We start from the raw sequence: 22,460 nt of genomic DNA, 5'->3' as shown, positions 1-22,460 counted from the left end.
GACAAGAAATATAGTGGATCAATACCTATCGACAATAAAAAAATATCTTAAATCCAAATTCATTTGACGGTTAGTGTCAGAGATCAGAGAAGAAAGTTATTTGAATTTTGATTTGTAGATTCGTAACGTTTAAAACTACATCATAAAAAGAAACTGAATTGCAGAAGAGAAGAGGAAATAGAGCTTTCGATTGGCACAAACAAAGAAGGTCATATAGCGACGATTTTAACAACACAATAACTTGAATAAAAATTTTCGAGTAATTCAGTGACCATTTTATAAATTTTTAAAATTAAATGACTAAAATAAAGACTTATTGATAGCTTAATGACCTGGGTGTTATTTACTCATTTAATAATATATATAATAAAATAAAAAATAATCTATCATAAACTTAAAAAGAAGTCAAATTGAATCTAGGTTTTCAATATTAAAACTCAAGCTTAACATACATTTTAAACAACTAATATTTTTGTTCAAGCCTTCTTAAATTTTCAATGAATCTTCGAGTTAAGATTTCGAGGATTATGGATTTTTTAGGAAATGTCTTAAAAATATATTTTAAGCTGAACAAAGAAAAGAAATCCATTTTCTTACAAGTCCTTTTCCCTCCTTTTTTGTGCATACTCTTACAATTATTCAAAGTTAATAAATCAGAATTTACAATGAAATGGAAAAATACACCTGAAACGACAAAAATACCCAAACAATCAACGAAAATTACGTCTATTGCCCTTAAATACCATTTAAGTTCTCGTCCAAAAGGCCAAAACCCTAAACCCTCTCCGCCAATCTCACTTTTAAACCAAAACCAAACCAGTATTTCCCGTTCAGGTCAAGTGAAAGAAAAGAGAAGAGAAAAAAAAATGGGGATATTTGAGCCGTACAGAGCAATAGGTTACATAACTAGCGGAGTTCCTTTCTCCGTTCAACGATTGGGCACCGAAACTTTCGTCACGGTCACCGTCGGCAAAGCTTTTCAGATTTACAATGTCAGTGCTCATCTTTCCTCTCTCTCTAATTTCTGATGTTGAAATTATTCATCTTCTCACTTTTAGCTTCCTTTTGCAGTGCTCAAACCTCAAGTTGATGCTTATTGGTGAGTGTGTGTGTTTGAATTTAGCTTTCGGTTAAAGTTTTTTTCATGGCCCTAATTCTGTTCATGTAGGTCCTCAACTACCTAAGAAGATTCGAGCTCTTGCTTCGTACCGTGATTTCACATTTGCTGCCTATGGGACTGATATTGCCGTATTTAAACGAGCTCACCAGGTTTATCTTTGGTCTTTTATTTATTTCAAGTTTAGTTCTCAAATGGTTAAGCTAATGTGAATGTGTCTCTTGGCTTGAGCACCGTATCTTATGTAGAACTTTTTTTTATCCTTAAGATTTTGTTCTTTTGGATTTGGTGATTAAATTAATGTATTTGTAGGTAGCAAATTGGAGCGGACACAGTGCTAAAGTCAACTTTTTGCTTTTATTTGGGGACCACATTCTAAGTGTAGATGCTGATGGTAATGTTTTCATATGGTCGTTTAAAGGAATTGAAGACAATCCTGCTCCAATTGAACATATTAAGCTAGATGCCAACTTCACTCCTACTTGTATAATGCATCCAGATACTTACTTAAACAAGGTAACAGTCCCTGATTTGTTGCTAATATGGTAATAGATGAATTTATATGTTATGATAAAATGAACATGTATAACTAAAAAGATTTGAACAGGTTCTTATTGGGAGTCAGGAGGGTTCTTTGCAGCTTTGGAACATTAGCGCAAAGAAAAAACTTTATGAATTCAAGGGATGGAATTCGAGTATCTGCAGTTGTGTTTCATCCCCTGCACTAGATGTTACTGCTGTTGGTTGTTCTGATGGAACAATTCATGTTCATAATATTCGTTATGATAAAGAAGTTGTAACATTTAAACATTCTGCACGAGGCACTGTCACTGCCTTATCTTTCAGCACAGGTATTCCCAATAAGAGCTTTTTCCTTGATCTCGAGCTTGTAGACATATCAGAATTTGCTTAGGCTGCAGTAGGGTAATTGAGACAAGCCAGCACATGCCAGACTAGATCTTGGCCAGCTTTATTTTCTTGTTTTTGACACAAAATATAATCCAGCTACTCAATCTCAAGTCAATTAGACTCGATAACTTTAATACTAAACAGTGGTAGATGTTTAGGATAGGGCTTTTTCCTAGTATTTTCTATTAGAAAAATATCAGTTTACTCAAGCCACCACCTAGCATGTTTATGCTGATCTGTGTTCTATATTCTGCAGATGGACAGCCCCTTCTAGCATCTGGAGGTTCTTCTGGTGTCATAAGCATATGGAATCTTGAGAAGAAAAGGCTCCAATCGGTCATACGAGAGGCTCATGAGAGTTCAATTATTTCACTTCACTTTTTTGCTAATGAGCCTGTGCTAATGAGCTCATCAGCTGACAACTCAATTAAGGTATGACTGATTTAGTATCAATCTTTTTCCTTTTATGCACCATCTGATGAATTTGATATGTCGAAAGTTTTAAGTGGTTAAAGTAAGGTGGAGCACAATCTGGATGCAGCATATGCATTTAGTTGTTTTGTATCATATTTGATGCTTTAGATTGTGGCATGAACTATGTTGTGGTTTTTTAAAATTTGAAACTAATCTATCCTATGCATTTTGCCAAGTCTGATTCTTATTCTTCTTCTTCCTAAACAAGAGGCTGGATTTTTTAGATACATGTAGATTGTTACCACTATGACAAGTTTCCTTTTTACCATCTTTGGCTAGTTGTTGTTTTGATACAGAAATTTGCTAGCAAAAATGGGTTGTATGCATGTTTGCTACATTCCTGATATTCTTTCAGATCAGTGGTAAATTATTGGTGTTTCCTTGCATTATGGTCTATGCCTTGCATGCTCATCTATATTATCAGGAAATGCATTTCGAATTTATCTTCTTCTGCAGATGTGGATCTTTGACACAAGTGATGGAGATCCTCGTCTCCTGCGGTTTCGAAGTGGACACAGTGCTCCTCCACTTTGCATCAGGTAATAGTACTCCATATATTGTATCCATATGCAACATTCTACATATTCATTTCACCCCTAATATCTTTAATAATTAAAATCGTATTAGAACCGTATTGTGAATATGGTCAATACAATTCAAGAAGTGTGCTAATCTTCGTCTTGTAGTACTTGGGCATATGAATTCTGAAAATTTAATATTTGTTGTACTGGATTTCTATCGAACCTGTGCTTCAATTAGTTCAAAGCTTTCTTTGGGAGATCATTTTGCTCATGAAATACCTAATTGCAATTTTACCCACTTTGGCAGGTTCTATGCCAATGGAAGGCATATCCTGTCTGCCGGCCAAGATCGCGCTTTTCGCCTTTTCTCTGTAATCCAGGTTTGCATCTATAGTTGAAAGAGGGTTTTTTTTTTTTTTTGACATGCATGAAGTTTCTGGTTGACCATTGCCCAAACTTTTATGCATCCCAATGGCCTTTTTAATCAAAAGGTTTGCATGCAGTTCTTGAGTGTTTTTTGGTGGCAATGATCTATTTAAGTAGATAACACATACCCCTCAATCTGTTCATAATGTACCACGCGTGTTTAGTACAATGTTCAATTCTTCAAATCTTCTTTTGATGGTTGTACAATTACACTACGTTTACAGGAAAAATATAGAAGGAAATATTACCATGTTCATGCATTGATAAGTATGATTTTAGATTTATCATTATCAATGCAATCTGCAGGCTTTTTATTCTATCTCTTATACTGATCATTTATGTTTGAAATTAATTGATCTGCTTTTCCATGAAAGATTTCCTTTCTTAATCTTTGTTTATTTATTGTTTTTGTTCATTTTTTTTAAAATTTTTATAATGGGAGTTTTTGTTATTGGTACTTGTATTGACAATTATTTTTGTAAGAGGTCGGTTATCCATGTATTATTTTGTGTGTAGGATTTAATACTATCCTAGATTCCATATCTTTACTTTTGCATGTTGGTTCTTTGATGCAAATCTGATCTTCAATTGATTAAATTGTCTGAACTAAATCTGGGTGTGAATATCATATAAACTTTGCTTTTTTGTCTGATTCTAAGACCTGCTAAAATCCTTTATTTATCTAATCTGCAATTTGAAAGGAGCTTTGGTTCTTGGGTAAACTGTACTTATTGTTTGCTTTTATTCTCACCCTCCATCCATGAATTTCTATATTTACATGCTACTTCACAATTAATATAATTTTATAATTTGTTGGTAAAAATTGTCAATTTTGTTATGATCAGGATCAGCAAAGCAGAGAGCTGTCTCAAGGTCACATATCTAAGCGAGCCAAGAAACTAAGAATGAAGGTATGGCTGGGGTGAAATGTTGGCACTTTTCTGGCTATGTCTGCATGTATTACTCGGCTGTTGTAATTTTTTGAGTGAATTTTTGCATTCAACTTAGTTTCTTATATTCAATTTCAGGAGGAGGAACTGAAATTAAAGCCTGTTATCGCATTTGATTGTGGTATGATCTTCTGCTATATGCTCTTTTATCGTTTAAACTTAAATGAAAATTTGCAAACCGTCTGATTTTGGCACGGTGGTATGTTCTTTTGTTATGTCAAAGTGATCTAAGTTTGGCTCTCTCTTTCAATAAAAAAGCTGAAATCAGGGAACGAGATTGGTGCAATGTGGTTACATGCCATATGGATACTGAACAGGCATATGTGTGGCGACTTCAAAATTTTGTGATTGGTGAGCATATCCTGAGACCATGTCCTGAAAATCCAACTCCTGTGAAGGTTATGCTCTATCAAATTCCTACTATTTAGTATTTAGTTCCACGAGTTTTATGTATTAATATCTCTTTCCCTGCACCAAAATGTAGTGAATACATTCAGTGCTTTTTCTGAATTTATCTATTTATAGAATATAGCCAAGATGGCTGATGTATTCATCTTCATTTAAAACATTAAGCAGCAAATACTACTGATATTAAACTATTCAAAGTTGAGAAACCCTGCTAGAAACTAGTATTTCTTGAACTATACGAATTGTGACTGATGGTTTTTTCTATCCGGTTGCAGGCCTGTGCCATCAGCGCTTGTGGTAATTTTGCGGTTCTAGGGACGGCAGGGGGTTGGATTGAGAGATTCAATCTCCAATCTGGAATAAGTCGAGGTAGTTATGTGGACACGCCAAAAGGAAGTGCTCATGATGGAGAAGTCGTTGGAGTTGCATGTGATTCTACAAATACCTTGATGATAAGTGCAGGGTATCATGGAGACATTAAGGTATATTCTTTCCCTGATGCTTGTTCTATTTTCCTATTCTTAACATGCACTTCTAAGAGTAACATGTCATTATAGCTTTGGATATTCCTCTGTTGGGTGTAGTTGTTTAAAATTGAGCAGCATTTTCTCTCAGTTACATTAAAATAACTAAAAGATGAAGACAGATGGTAATTGCCTTTTTGTGTCATTTGTCCACTAAAGGTTTTTAACTTGTTGAGTGTGCTTTGCTTGGAAATGTGTTAAATATTGTGGTACCCCTTATCAGGTAGGTGTAGTCCTTGAATACGTTGGATGTTTTGGATTGAATCTGACTTTTGCAAGTCAGTTGAAAGTGGTGGTGGTTGTTGTTGTTTCTTTTTTAATAGCCCAACCATAAAGATTTTGTGAAAAGGAAATTACATACAAGGTAGGGGCATTTATAGCCTTACATAGGTTTTAGATTCTGTTGCGGGGAAAGCATTTTTACCACCTTTTTGTTTTTCTGTAGACAAGAAAGCAACTGTAGAAATTGATCCACCTTGGTTTATGTTTTACTTTGAAATATTTTCCTACTGTTAATGAGAAGAGCTGATTGAAATTTAATTTATAAAACTTACGTTAAGCATGCAGTACAAAGAGAAAATTTTGTTTGAGTTTTTGCCGGGTGTAATTTAATAATTTTGTTTCTTTGTGCAGGTATGGGATTTCAAGGGATGTTACGTAAAATCTAGCTGGGAAATTGGATGTACTGTGGTTAAGATTGTTTACAATCGGCTCAATGGTGAGTGCTTCTTTTGGTATTTGTTATTATCAGCCTTTAACCTTTGGTTTTTCTGTGTGTGTGTCGGTCTGTCATTGGGCATGTACTCCTGCCTCTCTACGATATCTCTGTTTCTGCTTTTCTTCCTTGGTCTTTTCTGGTCTTCAAACATATATTTAGCAACTGCTTTTATTTTGACTGTATTTTGCAGGTCTTTTGGCCACAGTAACAGATGATTTGGTTATACGTTTGTATGATGTTGTGGCATTAAGAATGGTTCGTAAATTTGAAGGCCATACAGACCGTATCACTGATTTATGTTTCAGTGAGGATGGCAAATGGCTGCTATCATCCAGCATGGATGGGAGTCTGAGAATTTGGGATGTTGTCTTAGCGAGACAAATTGACGCTATACATGTTGATGTATCTATCACAGCATTGTCCTTGTCACCAAATATGGATGTTTTAGCAACCACGCATGTTGATCAGAAAGGGGTTTATCTGTGGTAAGTTTCCAGTTTTGTATCACCTTTATCTTTATGGGTCAAAGAAGTTGGCTATTAGGTTCAATTATCTTAATTTACGATCTTATATTCACTCTAAATAGCTGAAAAACTTAAAAAAGAATCTTATTGATATGATGAAATTTTTTCTTGGTAAACAACATGAATGATAATTTTTGAAACTGGAACGTGGCAACAATAAATGTTATATATTTTAGACATTCAGTGTTTAATATGCAGGTGTTACGTGTAACTATAGTTTTAATTCTTAGTAATAAAAAAAATAAGCGGCTGGAATTGTTAAATCAGGGTTAACCGGTCGATCTTCTCTGGAGCTTCAAATGTGGATTCTTTTGCAAGCGGAAAGGAAGTTGTAAATGTCAGGTTGCCATCCATCTCATCTATGAATGGATCCCAAACTGAGGATTCCGATGAACCTGTTACGGACAACTCAGTTTCAAAAGATGCTTCTGTTTCTCCAACCTTCATTAAGCAAATACCGGAACTAGTTACTCTCTCACTATTGCCAAAAAGCCAATGGCAAGGCTTGATCAATTTAGACATTATAAAGGTCTCTCTTTATCTTCTTGTTTTTTTTTTTTTTGAGAGTTGGGTATTGGAATTAAATATGTTGATTCTGGTTTCTTTTTTGCACTCCGTTTAGATAGAGGGTTTCCGTGAGGATTGACTCCAGTATTGTATTATTTATAATTGCAGGTTCGCAACAAACCAATTGAGCCTCCGAAGAAACCCGAGAAGGCTCCTTTCTTCTTGCCTTCAGTTCCATCTCTTTCTGGAGAAATATTATTTACACCTAGTGAAGCTAATGGTGATGTAAAAGGCAATGGCGTGGAAATGAATGATAGGAAACTTGACATGGCACCGTCTCCTTTTTTGCAACTTCTTCAGTCCTCCACGGAGATAAAAAACTGTAAGTTCCATCTTGAGATTTTATCAAATATTCGTCAAAAACGTCTTTGCATAATATTTGTGTGTTTTTAACATGTTACAGTTTCAGCGTTTACTGATTATATTAAAGGTTTATCTCCTTCGGCTTTGGACATGGAGCTTCGGATGCTTCAGATCATAGACGATGAGAATTTGGAAGATCTTGATGGGAAACCTGAGATGATTTCAATTGAACTGTTATTGGATTATTTTGTTTGTGAGATCTCCTACAAGAATAATTTTGAGTTCATACAAGCTGTTATCAGGTTATTCCTGAAGGTATTGTTTTCTTACCTTATTTGAAGGAATTCTATTTTATATGGTTAGGAATTTTTTGGCCAATAGGCACTTTGGGTATGTAGACGCGCCGGTCATGGCCCGAACCTGAAAAACCAACCAATTACCTAAACTTGAACTTGACTGAACCCAGTTTGATTATATATAGTAAACGACCTGAACTCACCTGACCTAACTCGAAGATGACCGAAACCAGATATGATCCGAATCCGAAATGATTTGAACATGTAGTAATCCAAAACCTCCAAACACGAAATGAACCAAGCCCAAAGCAATTCATAAACTGAGAGAGCCAGCATCATAATCTCGAAGTGTTTGACCTAGTTTTCCTTGATTAATATATTTAATGCTATCTTGAGTCACAATTGGTTATGCATCGTCATTAATCTTCTGCCCTGTTTTCTAATGTGGCTTGTCTTGGTTTTTCTTTGATGTCATATCATATTCTTTCAGATCCACGGTGAAACGATACGACGCCATCCGAAGTTACAAGGCAAGGCAAAGAAGCTCCTTGAAATCCAATCTGACGTATGGCAGAAAATCGATACAATGTTTCAACGAACAAGATGCCTGGTGACTTTCCTCAGTAATTCACAATTTTGAAGTGCTCAATGGGCAACAGTTTTGTGAGTTGAATCAAATCCAGAATTCCCTGCAAAACGGGTATGAATTTCAACTCTCTATTCTTGGTTGGAATTGTAGATAAGAAGAGGATTCATGTAATTTTGGTTTTTATAAACGATTTTCTATTTATAACAAATTTTTTGAAAAAAATGCTACGTGTGGTTCAAGCAACCCATAAATTATCTCTTATCTAGGGCTATAATCAAGCTAAGTTGATCTCGAATAATAACAAGCTCGATTCAAGACTTCTGGCTCATTATTTGATTCAAACAATGATGCGAGACCGAATCGGCCTAGTTAGATCGGGAATCGATCAATTATTGGTTGGAAGAAATGTAATTGAATTAGTTGGATCGAGAATTAGTACAGATCAGGTTAAATTTGGTTATTTTTTTAATATATTTTTTTGAATTTTAAAATTTTTAATCGAACTTATCAGAGTTGGTTGAACCGGCTTAATCGATGAACTAATGGTTTGACCAGTTTGACTATTAATTCGGTTTTAAAAGCATTGGATTCAAGTTCTATTGAGTTTCATTTTCTAAACTCAAGTTTAGTTTGAAATAAAATCGAATTGTTCAATTTCAACAATTTATATTTATGGGGAATCAAATACCAATAACAAAAATGATATATATACAAGTGTGCATTTTCGGAATATCCAAATTACAAGCGTTCCATTTCCATTAACAAATAGCAAACAAAAAGTAACATTTTTTTCTCTTCCTAGCTATAATCAGAAAAGTATCCCTAAAATGGAATTTTGAGCTATTAAGGGTAGAAAAACAATTTAGTTAAAATATATATTTAAAGCTATGAACTACTCGAGTCGAGCATTATTAAGATAAAATCAGCTTGTTCGCTATGATAAATACTAAAAAAGTATTTAAACTTGGTTCGATTCAAACTCGAGTGGTTCACAAGCACTCATTTACACCTCTACTTATATCCTAAAAAATATTCAAGCAATTAGAAATTAAACAATGGTGCTTTAAAGCTACAAACAAAAGTGATATTCAACAAGGCAATTGAGTGTGAGCCTGAATTGATGGGGTGGATTCAGATTCAAGTGGAGAAGGGAAAGGATCAGGCATAGTATCCCAAGACACATGTGACAGCTTTTCACTATTCTTCTTACGTCGGCTCCGATTAAAAAAGGCCGGTCTGGAGGGCGTTCCGACCATTTCGGGGGTGCAAGTTAACATGGTTACGATCTCGGACATGGGCGGTCTTAGGTTCGGGTGAAGCTGAAGGCAGAAGAAGGCTACGTTTACAACACGAACCACATCTTTCTCCACCAATGATCCTAGTTGTTTCAGTCTTGGATCTACTAGATCAAGCACACGAGATCGCTCATATAACTTCCATGCCTAGCTAATTTTAAAAAACACATGCAGTAATAATCATTAATACTTTGTCAATGACATACATGTATACAAATTTAGGAACAAAATGATTTCCTCTACTAATTTTTTGAACAATCCAAGGGGACATTGTCTTAAAAGCCAAATTGGTGGTCAAACCAATTTGATTATTAATTTTCGATTTAATTAATTTAATCGTTGGTTTAATAATAATTACATAAACAACTAAAATTTTATAAATAATTAAAATATTGAAAAATTTATAAATTGGTTCAGTCGTTGGCTTTTGGTCTTAATTTTAGAATTTTTATCAGTTCGGACTTTTGATTAATTCGTTCAAAGATGAATTCAGTCCCTATACTTGGACCAACATATTTGTCACTTTTAAATCCAACCAGTTCGGTTTAATTCCATTAACACTACAAGAGAGAGGGGTATCAATCCCCAACCTACCCTCCTTTGCTATGTCTAGACTGGGGATTGTATACATCACCTTCATCTCATTTTTATGTTGACGTTCTGTTTCCATAAATTATTATGAATCACATCATAATCATTTCACTCAATTTTGATTTAAAAAAAAAAAAAAGATAAACAAGCAGCTTTTCAAACCAAACCTTGATTTTAAATTAGGATTTTAACCCAAACCAAAAAATCAAAATTTTTAGCTTCTGGCTTTAAGAAAAGTATTTTTCAATTAAGTTACCTTTTTATCCACTCTTTAAATCTTCTATACTTTAGTTTACAACATCATGTCTAAAATTGTCATTTTATTTATCAGAAGCATTATTTGATAATAATAGTAAACACTATCAAATTTTTTTTAAAGTACTTTTTTTTTAAAATTCTACGACACTTTTAGAAAGCACTTTTCAATCTCAATGGTAAACTAGCACTTCTACTATACTTTTTAGTAATGATTTTTTAATTTATTATTATAAAAATATGTATAATGATTATAAATTCATATATCTATTAAATAGATAAAAAAACACATAAAAACATTTTAAAAAGTAGGACCGGGTGGAACAGAGTAGGCATTTACTAAAACCGCCTTGCTCTATTGACCGCAACTCCCGTTGTTTTAATTAAAAAAATACTTCTTATTCGGAGTGGATCGATATAAAATCTGTAAAAGTGCTCGAGTTTTACCATGTATCTTGATTTGTCTAACTATGAATTAAAATTAAAATTAAGAAGAAGGACTTAAAAATTGCTTACATATTCAGGTAGATACTGCATTTCCGAAGGCAGAGTAAGATCAGTATTCTTCCTGCAGCTAACAATTTCAAGCACAAGAACTCCAAAGCTATAAATATCTGCTTTTTCAGACAATTCTCCTCTAATCGCATATTCTGGCGCTGTATAACCTCTTTTAACAATATCAAAACCAATCATTTCATCATCATCATCATCATCATCATCATACATTAATTCCAATACTACTTATCATTATAGGGGAAGAGAGGGCTTACAAAGTGCCAGCAAATGTGGTGCTAAGATAAGCTTCATCTTCAGGAAAGAACCTAGCCAGTCCAAAATCACCAATTCTAGGATGAAACTTATCATCAAGAAGAATGTTGCTTGCTTTGATATCTCTATGAACAATCCTTAGATGAGAATCCTCGTGTAGATACTGAAGTCCTCGTGCTACACCCAATATTATTTGAAACCGAGTCTCCCAGTTCAAGTACACTTTCTTACCTGCATATATATATATACAAGTTAATTCCAAGGTTTGGATTACATATATGTATGTATAGTTCTAGTTCTACAAAATCATGGAGATTTTTTGTTTAGCAAATCATCAAAAACCTTCTTGCACAAAGAAAAGAAAAACACATTATATAAACCAAGTTCATGCACAAGTTTGAATCCAAATATGTTCATGTAATCATCTTTAAGAGGTGGCATTGTAATAAGACGAAATTTGAGCCTGAATATGTGCAACCCCTTCTCTTTATGACTAGAATATAGCATTCTTTGTACCAAAAAAGGACAGATTATTCCTTCATGTAGCTAGCAAGAGTACATATAAAAATTATAGTAAGAGTAAAATGCATCATTGACCTAAGATTTTTTAGTGTAAACTATATTAGTAGTCACCCAATTATGTTTTTTTTCTTTTTTGGTCACCCAACTATGAAAAGTTACAAAATGATCACTCAGCTATTCAATTTTCTCTTTTTTTTGTCACCTAGCTATCTTAGATTTTTGGATGTTTCTATTTTTACATTAGCCATCTGGAGACCAAAAAAGACAAAATTGAATTGTTGGGTGACCACTTTGTAACTTTTCATAGTTGGTTGACATTTACTGTAGTTTACCGCTTTTTTATCATTAAAATATCGGGAAAGAAATAAGGGAGATGACAAAGTTTAAACTCTTGTCACTTAGGAGCTAGACAAAAACTTTGACGGCTGTTCCAAACAAGTCTCAGCATATATATATATATAATAGTATGTATGATTTTTAGAAGAAGAAATTGGGGTTGGTGAGTTACATGTACCATAGATTATGTGGTCCAAGCTACCATTCTTCATAAATTCATATACAAGTAAACGTTGAGACCCATCTGAGCAACATCCTAGAAGGCGAACCAGATTCTTGTGTTGGATGCTTGTGATCAACCTCACTTCTGCCAGAAACTCTGACTCTCCTTGTTGGGATTTATCATGGGACAGCCTTTTCACAGCAACCATTCTTCCATCTTTAAGCTTCCCCTATCAAATATTCAAAGAAAAATAGCAAAAAAATCCTCATTTTTTTTTGTCAGTTTCAAATGCCCAATGCATCCCAAAAGCAACGTAATATATGATTTCTAAAGGTACAAAGGTAACTCCTACAACTAACCATATTTCTCAAGACTTTGAAACTTCAAAATAAGACATTACTACAACAAGGGCTCATACCATATCTCTCACTTTATAGATACATGGAAATAATATATATACACATGTACACTGCACTATATCTATATTTTCTTGATTTGATGACGAGTTTTGAATACAACTATTATATAGTTATGCTCAATTATTTCTAATGCATCTATGTTATCTAAATTCAAGGATGTGTGCTGGATACGGTTATATATCCCACACAAGGACGCTCAATTTTGTCAAAAGTAATGACATATATTTAGAGGATCATACCTTATATCTGAACTATGTGACAAACACGGATATCAAACATGAATACTTTTGAAAAGAAAATGAAAAGTCCGAATATTTGAGCTTGCTTACCTTGTAGACAGGCCCAAATCCACCTTTTCCAAGGAGATTATCAGGGTGAAAATTCTTGGTTGCTCTCTTCAATGTCCTGAAGTCAAAATAGAAAATAGTTCGAAGGTCCCCACTAAAGAAATCCGTCGATGCTGCAAGAGACGCATAAAATTAAACTTCACAAGCCAATAATTCCCAACCAAATCATACCTCACTCTTTTATCAGCAAATTCATCAAATACGTTACCTGCATGCCTTCTACTCTCTGATATAAAACTCTTAATCCCTGCTGGTTTCCAAATTTTCCAATACATTAACACTATAATCAATAATATTATTAACACAACAACCCCTCCAAGGAAAAAAAACAAGGAAGACGTCTTCATCGTAGAACCAAACACTTTTCAAGCTCTGACCATGCCGGAAACAAAGAACAATCTAAGTTAACTTCTGCTAAAACCTGTCATTTACGAATCAAAATTCAAAACCAAACAATGGGTCAGTTTCTTTTTCGATGTTGAATTTCCCTATGAAGTTCACAGTACATATGATCTTTACCTGCGTTGCAAATCATTGAACTTGAGAAGACACCATTGTTAAGACTGTCTTTTCATTGGTTTCGACGTGGATTAATGATAAGAGAATAGCAAATGGAGTTGGATTTTTGCCTCGAGTTTGCCATCTTTATTATCGATTTTTTAAATTTTCTCGTTAATTCATTGGATAAAAACTTGAAAAAAATTAAGGTGACGGCTAACAGTAAGCAATGCTGCCATTGATTTAAACGATTTCTTTGGAATTTTACGAATATTCTGTGATTTGCAAATTTGTATCTTTTATTTTGGTGTTATATATAATAGTATATATATGTACACACACCTAGGAATGAATCAAACAGTGTAAATGCCGGCTTCTTATTTGAAGTTTCAATGCTTACACAGTAACACCTTTTCCTTATTCTTTTGACAGAATTTATGCTTCTTCGACTAGAATCAAAGATTTTCTCTCGTTACGCTCAATAATAATAAGGGTAAATTACACCCAAGGTTACTCAAGTATTAATAAATTTACAATTTTGTCATTCAATTTTAAAAAGTTACAAATTGATCATTGAACTGTTTAAAAGTTACACGTTGATTACTAGGTCATTAACTTGGTAAAAGATGTTAGATGTGACATTAACTCACTATTCATCGCAGAGTAAACCATACTTAAGGTCAATTAATTATTATTAAGTTTACACTTTTGTCACTCAATTTAAAAGAAGTTATAAGTTGGTCACCGATCTATTTGAAAATTTCAGGGTTTCAAGGATCTTCATTAGAGTTGTATCTCAATGAACTCGCTACATCCAACCTCCTCCTTCTCTGGCAAAGAAACACACCAAACCAAATTTTTTTCCTCTTCTTTCAACTTTATGATTTATTTTTCTTTGAAATGGCCTAAAACTCAAGTGATTTAAACCCGAAGTTCTAACCAAGAAACTATTGGATCTCCATCCATCATAATCAAATGATTAACCGACTTTGATATGTTTCTTTTCTCAGCGAAGCTTTCTTTTTATCTTTTGTATAGAGCTTTTGTCGCTTGGAACTCTCTGGTTAACTCCTTACCAAACATGATATGTTTGAGTCTCTCTCTATATATTATTCTTTTTCTTCTTCCCTTTACCTTTGTAGATCCTATTTGGGATAAATCATCACTGGTATCTTCCATTAATTTGATATATCTTCATATACCATTTTGTCGTAGCATGTTTAGTTAAGCTTGCATTTGGTACTAATTTGTATGAATGTCATAATCACCCCCTCACATCACACTCACATTGATACCCATTGTATGATTACAATGCTTCACCTTGTAGTGGTTGTGGATGCTTTTTAAAACTTTTATTTGATTAAGCATAGTGATAACTCGTGATGGTTGATCCGCTCATGGTCTTTGTTTATAGAGTATGCTTGCATGAATTTTCTTCTTTTTATGCTCATGTTAGGTATCATTGTACTTTTGATAGCTTTTGATATCCAAATTAGGTACATTTGTGCTTTCGATGCCTTGTTTTTTTGTTTTTAATAACAATTGGTACCTAGAAAAAAAGGTGATTAGAATATGCATCTAGCGGGGAGTACTCGAAATAGAAATTGCATATGATTGTTTTGAATCATTCTTTGCATTCAATTTTAGAATAATGCATTGATCAAAGTTCTTGGTTGCACCCAGAGGCGGATTTAGGGGGGCTGGCAGGGGCCACGGCCCCCCCTAAAATGTAAAATTTTTATTTAGGCTTTTAATTTTTTTAAAAAAATTTAAATTAATAAAGGTAAAATTATACTTTGACCCCTCTTTAAATTATAAAAATTCGATTTAATCCTTTAAAAATTTTAAAGATATAAACTATAAAAAATTAAAATTTCATTCGGTCTTCCCTAAAAATTTGTTCTAGCTTTGCCCCTGGTTACACCGATATCTTTGTTTATGTATCAAATGGTATGCTTCTTTTAGCATGATTATGGATGACAACTTTATACAAGTCGGACCAACTTGTATGAACTTTAGAATATTACATCGAATTGGTAGGTATGCTTCTATATTATATAATTTTTTTTCTTGAACTTCATTGTTTAATTGTAAGAATGGAAAATCGATTTTTTTTTCATGTATATCTTAGGCCTCATAGTGTTTTTGCATCAACTTTTATTTTCCCTAAAGTATTTTTTTTCAAACTGGCATATCTTAAAAATCTACAGTAATAATGTCATGTCTCGAAACATATTGAACTTTGTCTCGAGACAAAAGCCTCATTGTCTCAAGACAGGCAACTTTGAAACAAAATTTCTACAATGTCATGGCAATGTCTCGAGACATACAAACCTACAATACAATATTTTTAATTAGGTGATATGAGACTCGAAACAAATTTTACATGCAATTAATCTTTATTATCGATCAAATTATGTTCCTAAAAGCATAATAAGGATCTAAAATTATTCATAAAAGTCCAATTTAACTGTATTTGAATTCGTAAATAAATGCTCAGTTTTAAACGTAACACTCGTTGCTTGAGTTTACTCAGGTAAAGGATGTTACAATCATTATATTTTATTTATTAATATATTAATTATGGTTGGTGTTGCCATCAATTTTCATAAATTATTATAATTATGATTTATAAATTTATTTCAACACAATATATTTACTTATTAATATATAAATTATAATAAAAAATAAAAGTTGTAATAATTTATCATAATTTTATGAAAATTGAGACTAAAAAATATTAAAGGAACTAAACTTGTTAAAAAAAACAAAATCTATAACAAAGACAATCTGAGTAAAATGTATTTCTAAGTAATCTTACATTCCGTCCACCGAATATCTAAATATTACATTCCAGTCAAATGAATCAAACAAAGTAATCTTACATCCCACCCGTAATCCTATTATGAAACGTAATCTAAAAATCGACGAACCAAACACCTTTTATAATTTCTAAATCGAATCAGATATCAACATCATACATTATTGTTAACTCTTTCAGAAGCAATTAAATCCTTAATGTGTTTTTTCAATGGACTCGATGAAGTTGAAATAAAGCCACTCACTCTTTAACTGGGGTAGCTTTATTCTATGTAAAACCTAGATTCAATTCTTTCTAGTTTAAGTTTAATCTGGAAACGAGACAAACGATCTAAATATATGGGGTAAACCTATTCACTTGAGTTTAGAGTTTCTCCTCCTCCTTAAGTTTTTGTTTGCGTTTCAACTTTATTTTTTTTTTATCAATGTAAATTTTGTCAAACCCCCCACAATATATATATTTAAAGAATCCAAACCTATTTAAATTTGTTTATTATTTTTTAATTTTATAAAAAAAATTGTGTTTTCATTTTATATTTATTAATTTTTTTATATTTTTTAAACATTAACAACTTAAATATTTTACGAGATTTATATTATTGTTATGAATACCTTATTAAGTAGATGTCCATCATGATCAAGATAAAGTTTTGATGTACTTTAAATTCTAATAGTTATTAGAATTAGATCTCTACCTCTTTTATATTTCTTATGCCTATAAATAGAGAATCTGATGAAGTATTGTAATCATCCCTTTGATTAATAAAGTACATTCTCTGTTGCTTTCATATTTTCTTTGTTCTTTATGCTCTCCATCTCTCTTTATTTTATAACACATTAGCAGCACGATCTTACTCAAAGTGATAGTTGCTTTTATCGATGATCAAATTTATCCTTCATGATTTTCAATATCTTTGACGGCAAGATGCAAAGTTTTTACAGGAAGTTTTTTTTTATTTAATGTTTCATATTTGATTATTATTTTTCATTCTTCTTTCATTATACGTTACCATCTTTTTGATTAAGTTATTTTACTTTTTGTTCTTTAGAATGGATTATGTCAAGACAATGACGTTGATGTTAAAGATCTTTAGGTATATTTTACTATATTTTATTTATTATATCATGCTTATTATAATTGAAGAACAATCATGACAACATGAATGAATAGATTCTGATTTAAAATCCACGCATGTTTACGACGGTGATTATGAAATAAAAAAATTAATAAAAGCGTTAGAAATTTGTCCTACCAAATTTATTATTGCATTCCCTGAAGTGAATGCAAATATAAAGAAAACAACATATATAATAATGAACCACTAAAAGTGAGAACATACTAATATATAAGAGAACAATAAGAGTTTTTAAGATAACTCTTCAAAAGGTAAAGATAACTTGTGTTATCAATATGATATGAAATATTATTGGCCATATATGCGGTGTTTGTCCAAATATTTTGTTTCTATTAATATTATTTGAGGAAGGATATGAGAATGTAGTAATGAATTCTATCATTACAGATAGAAAATATTTATCTTATTTGGTACTGAAACAAACAAATATTATTCCAATATTTGGTAGTACAAAATTAGTCGAAAGCTCCAGAAGAGCTAATATATTAATATCTTGTGATGGTTAATCCATTAGTTTTAAAAGATATTTACAATAGACCTTATATTGAGATTATGAATGAGGAAAATATTATATTTCATATGAATCACTATTGCTAAAAATATCTATTTTAAAAGGATGAAAAAGAGAGGATTGGGTTATAAATTTATATTTTAATCTTTGTGATCTTCTTTTGCCATCATTCCCATTAAGGGGTTGGAAGCAAAATATTTTACCGTGAAAGATCTATTTATGAGCAATAATATATGATAATTCTATCTAAAGCTCGTTATGGTTGGATGCACCTGAAGTAGCAAAAAAAATTTTAAGATATTTGAAGATTTTGGCATATTCCCTGAAGCGAATATGACATATTCCCTGAAGTGAATATTGCATATAATTGTTTGGAAATTATATTTATTTTGTTGACTTAGTGACATTATAATATTCACATTGATTTAGACATTTCCAGTAGTAAATGTCACAATAACACTTATATGTGGATACAAAGTAAAAGGAATGATAGTAAAATTATTAATTTGTTACAATTTAGTACAGATGAAACACATGTTAAAGTAAACCAGATGTTTACTAATAAAAATGCATGTATTACTTGGCATGACCAGTTAGAGCATCCTAGATCATATATGATGCAAAAATTAATTGAGAATTCATATGGATATTCATTAAAGAATTCTCATTAGTTACTTGTTCTTAATGAAAATTAATTCTTAGACACTTACTAGCTAAAGTTGAGATTTAATGTCTTGCATTTCTGAAATGAATGTGGGTCCATTCATCCACCATGTGGATGGTTTTGATATTATATGATTTTGGTAGATGCATCTACAAAATAATCACATGCGTTATCAACTCGCAACCTATCGTTTGCGAGATTGCTTGTTTAAATTATTAATTTCAGATTATGCAATTAAAACAATTTATCTTGTTAATGTTGGTGAGTTTACGTCCCAAGTTTTCAATGATTATTGTATGTCAATTGGGATAAAAGTTGAACATCTTGTAGCTCATGTTCACACACAAAATGATTTAGCTAAATTGTTTATCAAATGCCTCCAACTAATAGTTAAATCATTACTTATGAGAACAAAACTTTATATTTCAACATGAGATTGTATTGATTTACATGTTGTACGCATCAAGCCAATAAATTATAAATACTCCCCATTACAATTGATTTTTGGTCATGAGCCAAATATTTCCCATCTTACAATTTTTGGATGTGCGGTATATGTTCCAACTGCTCCACCACAACACACAAAGATGGGTCATAATAAGATATTGGGAATGTATATTTATATGAGTCTCCTTATAATATTTGAGGTATTAATTCGAGATTTAATTATGACATGAGTTGTCAGTTTTCCCAATATTAGGGGGAGAGGATAAAAAGCTGGATTAATAATACTTGAAATGAATTATCAATGTCTAAGATTCTCGTACAAAGCAATGTGAACCAGAAGTTCAACAGATGATTCATTTTACAAATCAACTGTCAGATTCATTAAATCTGATATACCAGCTGAAAATGCTCCAATACAAATTGATGTCCTAATAGGGCAAACTGTTAGTGAAAAAGAAAGTAATGCCTGAAGCGTGGAAGATCGGTCGGTTCCAAATATAAAAATCCTCGTAAAAGGAAAGGAGCAAACATTCAAGATGGTTATATAGTGGAGGCAGAAGTTCCTAAAGAGACCCATAACATAACTAATTATAAAACTCAAGAAGAGATTCAACTACCTAAAAGTGAAAATGAAAATGATAAAAATAAAGAGAACTCAATAAGTTATGTCAATACGAGAAAAAGATGGAACCGAAAAAAATGTAGTTGTCGACAACAATTTTGCTTATAATATTGCTATTGAAATAATAAAATAAAATGAGGATCTTGAGTCTAAATCTAGTGAAGAATGTAAAAATAGAAAAGATTGGCAAAAATGGAAAGATGCAATTCAAGCAGAATTAAATTCACTTTCTAAACTTGAAGTTTTTGGACTTGTAGTCCAAACACCTAAAAGTGAAAAGCCGGTAGGATATACATGGGTATTTGTACGAAAACGAAATGAAATTGATGAAGTCGTAAGATATAAAGCTCAACTTGTAGCACAATGATTTTCGCAAAGGCCCGACATTGATTATGAAGAGACATATTCTCCTGTGATGGATGCAATCACGTTTAGATATCTTATTAGTCTAGCAGTACGTGAAAAACTTGACATGCATCTAATGGAAGTTGTTACATCCTATTTATATGGTACACTTGATAGTGAAATTTATATGAAAATCCCAAAAGGATTTAAAATTTCAAAAAGATATAGAGTTTATTGAGAAACTTGCTCATTCAGATTAAAGAAAAGTTTATATGGATTAAAACAATCTGGACATATGTGGTACAATCATTATTAGTGAATATTTGTTAAAAAAAATGTTACAAACACGATCCAATTTGGCCATGTGTTTTTATAAAAAGGTTTGGATCAAATTTTGTAATAATTTCTATTTATGTTGATGATCTAAATATTATTGGAACTCTTGAAGAGCTTCAAAATACAATAAATTATTTAAATAAAGAACTTGAGATGAAAGATCTTGGAAAAATAAAGTTTAATCTTGGCTTACAAATCGAGCATTTAAAAGATGAAATTCATGTTCATTAATCAACTTATATGGAAAAGATATTAAAGAAATTTTACATGGATAAAGCACACCCATTAAGTACTCCGATGGTTGTACGATCATTAGATGTAAATAAAGATCAATTTCATCCTTACGAGAATGGTGAAGAGTTTCTTGGTCCTGAAGTACCACATTTAAGTGACATAGGGGCATTGATGTATCTTACAAACAACACAAGAGCTGATATAACTTTCGCTGTAAACTTGTTAGTAAGATTTAGTTCTTCTCCAATACGTAAATATTGGAATAGAATTAAACATGTATTTAGATATCTCAGAGGGACTATTGATATGGGGTTATTTTATTCAAATGATTCAAAATCCCTATTAGTTGGCTATGTTGATGCTGGATACTTATTAGATCCACATAAAGGTCGATCTCAAACAGGATATTTATTTACATGTGGTGGTACTACCATATCATGGCGTTCAACAAAGCAAACATTAGTTGTTGCTTTTTCAAATCATGCAAAAATAATTACAATGCATGAGGCAAGTCGCAAGTGTGTTTGGTTAAGGTTATTGACCCAACATATTCAAAAGATATGTAAGTTGCCTTTATAGGAAAAAATGCCAACTATCTTATACGAAATAATGCAACATGTATCAATTGAAGGGTGATTATATCAAAGGTGACAGAACGAAACATATTTCACCAAAATTATTTTTCACTCATGATCTTGAAAAAAGATGTGATATAAATGTTCAACAAATTCGTTCTAGTAAGAATTTAGCGGATCTTGTTACTAAGACATTGCCAACTTCAACATATGAAAGACTACTACACTAGATTGGAATGCGTCGACTCAAAGATGCAATGTAATGTTGTCATTAGGAGGAGTCTGAAAACAAGTTTTACTATTTTCCTTTAACCAAGGTTTTACCCCATTGAGTTTTCTTGGTAAAGGTTTTTAACGAGGCAGCTTGTAATAGATTATTGTGTACTCTTTTTCCTTTATTAGGTTTTTCCTCATAAGGTTTTAACGAGACACACTATCTATTAATGAACATCCAATAAGGAGTGTTATGAATATCTTATTAAGTGGATATCCATCATGATCAATATAAAGTTTTAATGTACTTTAAATTCTAATAGTTATTAGAATTAGATCTCTACTTCTTTTATACTTCTTATGCCTATAAATAGAGACTCTGATGAAGCATTGTAATTATCCCTTTGATTAATAAAGTACATTCTCTATTGCTTTCATATTTTCTTTATTCTTTATTCTCTCATCTCTTTTTATTTTATAAGAATTATATTATTATTTATATCTATACTATTAATAAAGTCCCCAATTGAGTTGGTGTCATGAGTTAACCAGATACCAACTCAATTGGGAAAATTACAAAAATGACATTTTATATTTAAACTAAGTTATATTATTTGAAAGTAATCCAATTTTTTTAATTTAAAAATAACAATAAAAATATGCATATGGTGAAATTTGAACCCATGCCATTTACATTGCAAAATCTTTAATTCTACCACTCAACAAAGACATTATTTTAATTTATTTATACATTTTAATTTTATTATGCATATTTTATTACCTCCGTAAATTGTATATATTAACAATTGTAGTGCATTTAGTTTTTTTTTTTTTGTGAAATAAGTAAAATAAACTGAAAAGATTACAATAAAAAAATAACTAGTTCCCCAACAGGGAAACTTCAAAAACTTGAAGGCCTTTTCTCCGCTCTTTAAATTGTTTTCCAATTCCATCAGTTTCTCTATTATGTTCCCTAGGGATATGTCGAATGCCCCAATGTCTTACTCTGGATAAATTTTGGTGAATTCTCCTGATTC

The 22,460-nt window shown here is 32.0% G+C and overlaps 2 protein-coding genes across 4 annotated transcripts; one reads left to right on the top strand and one right to left on the bottom strand.

Moving 5' to 3' along the window:
* The first annotated feature begins 764 nt into the window (after window positions 1–764).
* Window positions 765–8,786, top strand: LOC107926233 (WD repeat-containing protein 36). Of its 3 annotated transcripts, none has more exons than XM_041099462.1 (18): window positions 765–992; window positions 1,072–1,099; window positions 1,169–1,269; window positions 1,430–1,633; window positions 1,725–1,968; window positions 2,283–2,458; window positions 2,957–3,039; window positions 3,329–3,401; window positions 4,293–4,358; window positions 4,476–4,518; window positions 4,656–4,795; window positions 5,081–5,287; window positions 5,963–6,047; window positions 6,238–6,532; window positions 6,839–7,100; window positions 7,247–7,460; window positions 7,569–7,756; window positions 8,228–8,786. In XM_041099462.1, the coding sequence occupies exons 1-18, from the start codon at window positions 867–869 to the stop codon at window positions 8,375–8,377; spliced, it is 2,685 nt and encodes an 894-aa protein (XP_040955396.1). In that variant the 5' UTR covers window positions 765–866; the 3' UTR covers window positions 8,378–8,786. The 3 variants fall into 3 exon arrangements, with proteins under 3 accessions (XP_040955396.1, XP_040955395.1, XP_040955394.1); XM_041099461.1 differs by having other exon boundaries at window positions 7,548–7,756; XM_041099460.1 differs by having other exon boundaries at window positions 7,542–7,756.
* A 104-nt stretch (window positions 8,787–8,890) lies between these two features.
* LOC107926235 (cold-responsive protein kinase 1) lies at window positions 8,891–13,887 on the bottom strand. Its single transcript, XM_016857027.2, has 7 exons — window positions 13,542–13,887; window positions 13,231–13,443; window positions 13,005–13,135; window positions 12,272–12,485; window positions 11,238–11,466; window positions 10,984–11,134; window positions 8,891–9,768 (listed from the first exon to the last, which is right to left on the bottom strand). The coding sequence occupies exons 2-7, from the start codon at window positions 13,367–13,369 to the stop codon at window positions 9,415–9,417; spliced, it is 1,218 nt and encodes a 405-aa protein (XP_016712516.2). The 5' UTR covers window positions 13,370–13,443; window positions 13,542–13,887; the 3' UTR covers window positions 8,891–9,414.
* Window positions 13,888–22,460: the final 8,573 nt, after the last annotated feature.

The sequence above is a fragment of the Gossypium hirsutum genome, chromosome D08, assembly GCF_007990345.1.
Source record: "Gossypium hirsutum isolate 1008001.06 chromosome D08, Gossypium_hirsutum_v2.1, whole genome shotgun sequence".
NCBI lineage: Eukaryota > Viridiplantae > Streptophyta > Magnoliopsida > Malvales > Malvaceae > Gossypium > Gossypium hirsutum.
The sequence above is the reverse complement of the archived record's forward strand: the minus strand, read 5'-3'. Positions and strand labels throughout refer to the sequence as shown.

Bases quoted from the DNA above. Each gene is read 5' to 3' on its own strand.
- LOC107926233 (XM_041099460.1), top strand. From the start codon at position 867: ATGGGGATATTTGAGCCGTACAGAGCAATAGGTTACATAACTAGCGGA. The intron at 3,040-3,328 runs GTAATAGTACTC...CCACTTTGGCAG, and splicing joins GCTCCTCCACTTTGCATCAG to GTTCTATGCCAATGGAAGGC. The intron at 6,048-6,237 runs GTGAGTGCTTCT...TGTATTTTGCAG, and splicing joins TGTTTACAATCGGCTCAATG to GTCTTTTGGCCACAGTAACA.
- LOC107926235 (XM_016857027.2), bottom strand. From the start codon at position 13,369: ATGAAGACGTCTTCCTTGTTTTTTTTCCTTGGAGGGGTTGTTGTGTTA. The intron at 13,136-13,230 runs GTAACGTATTTG...CGTCTCTTGCAG, and splicing joins AGAGAGTAGAAGGCATGCAG to CATCGACGGATTTCTTTAGT. The intron at 11,135-11,237 runs GTAAGCCCTCTC...TATTGTTAAAAG, and splicing joins ACCACATTTGCTGGCACTTT to AGGTTATACAGCGCCAGAAT.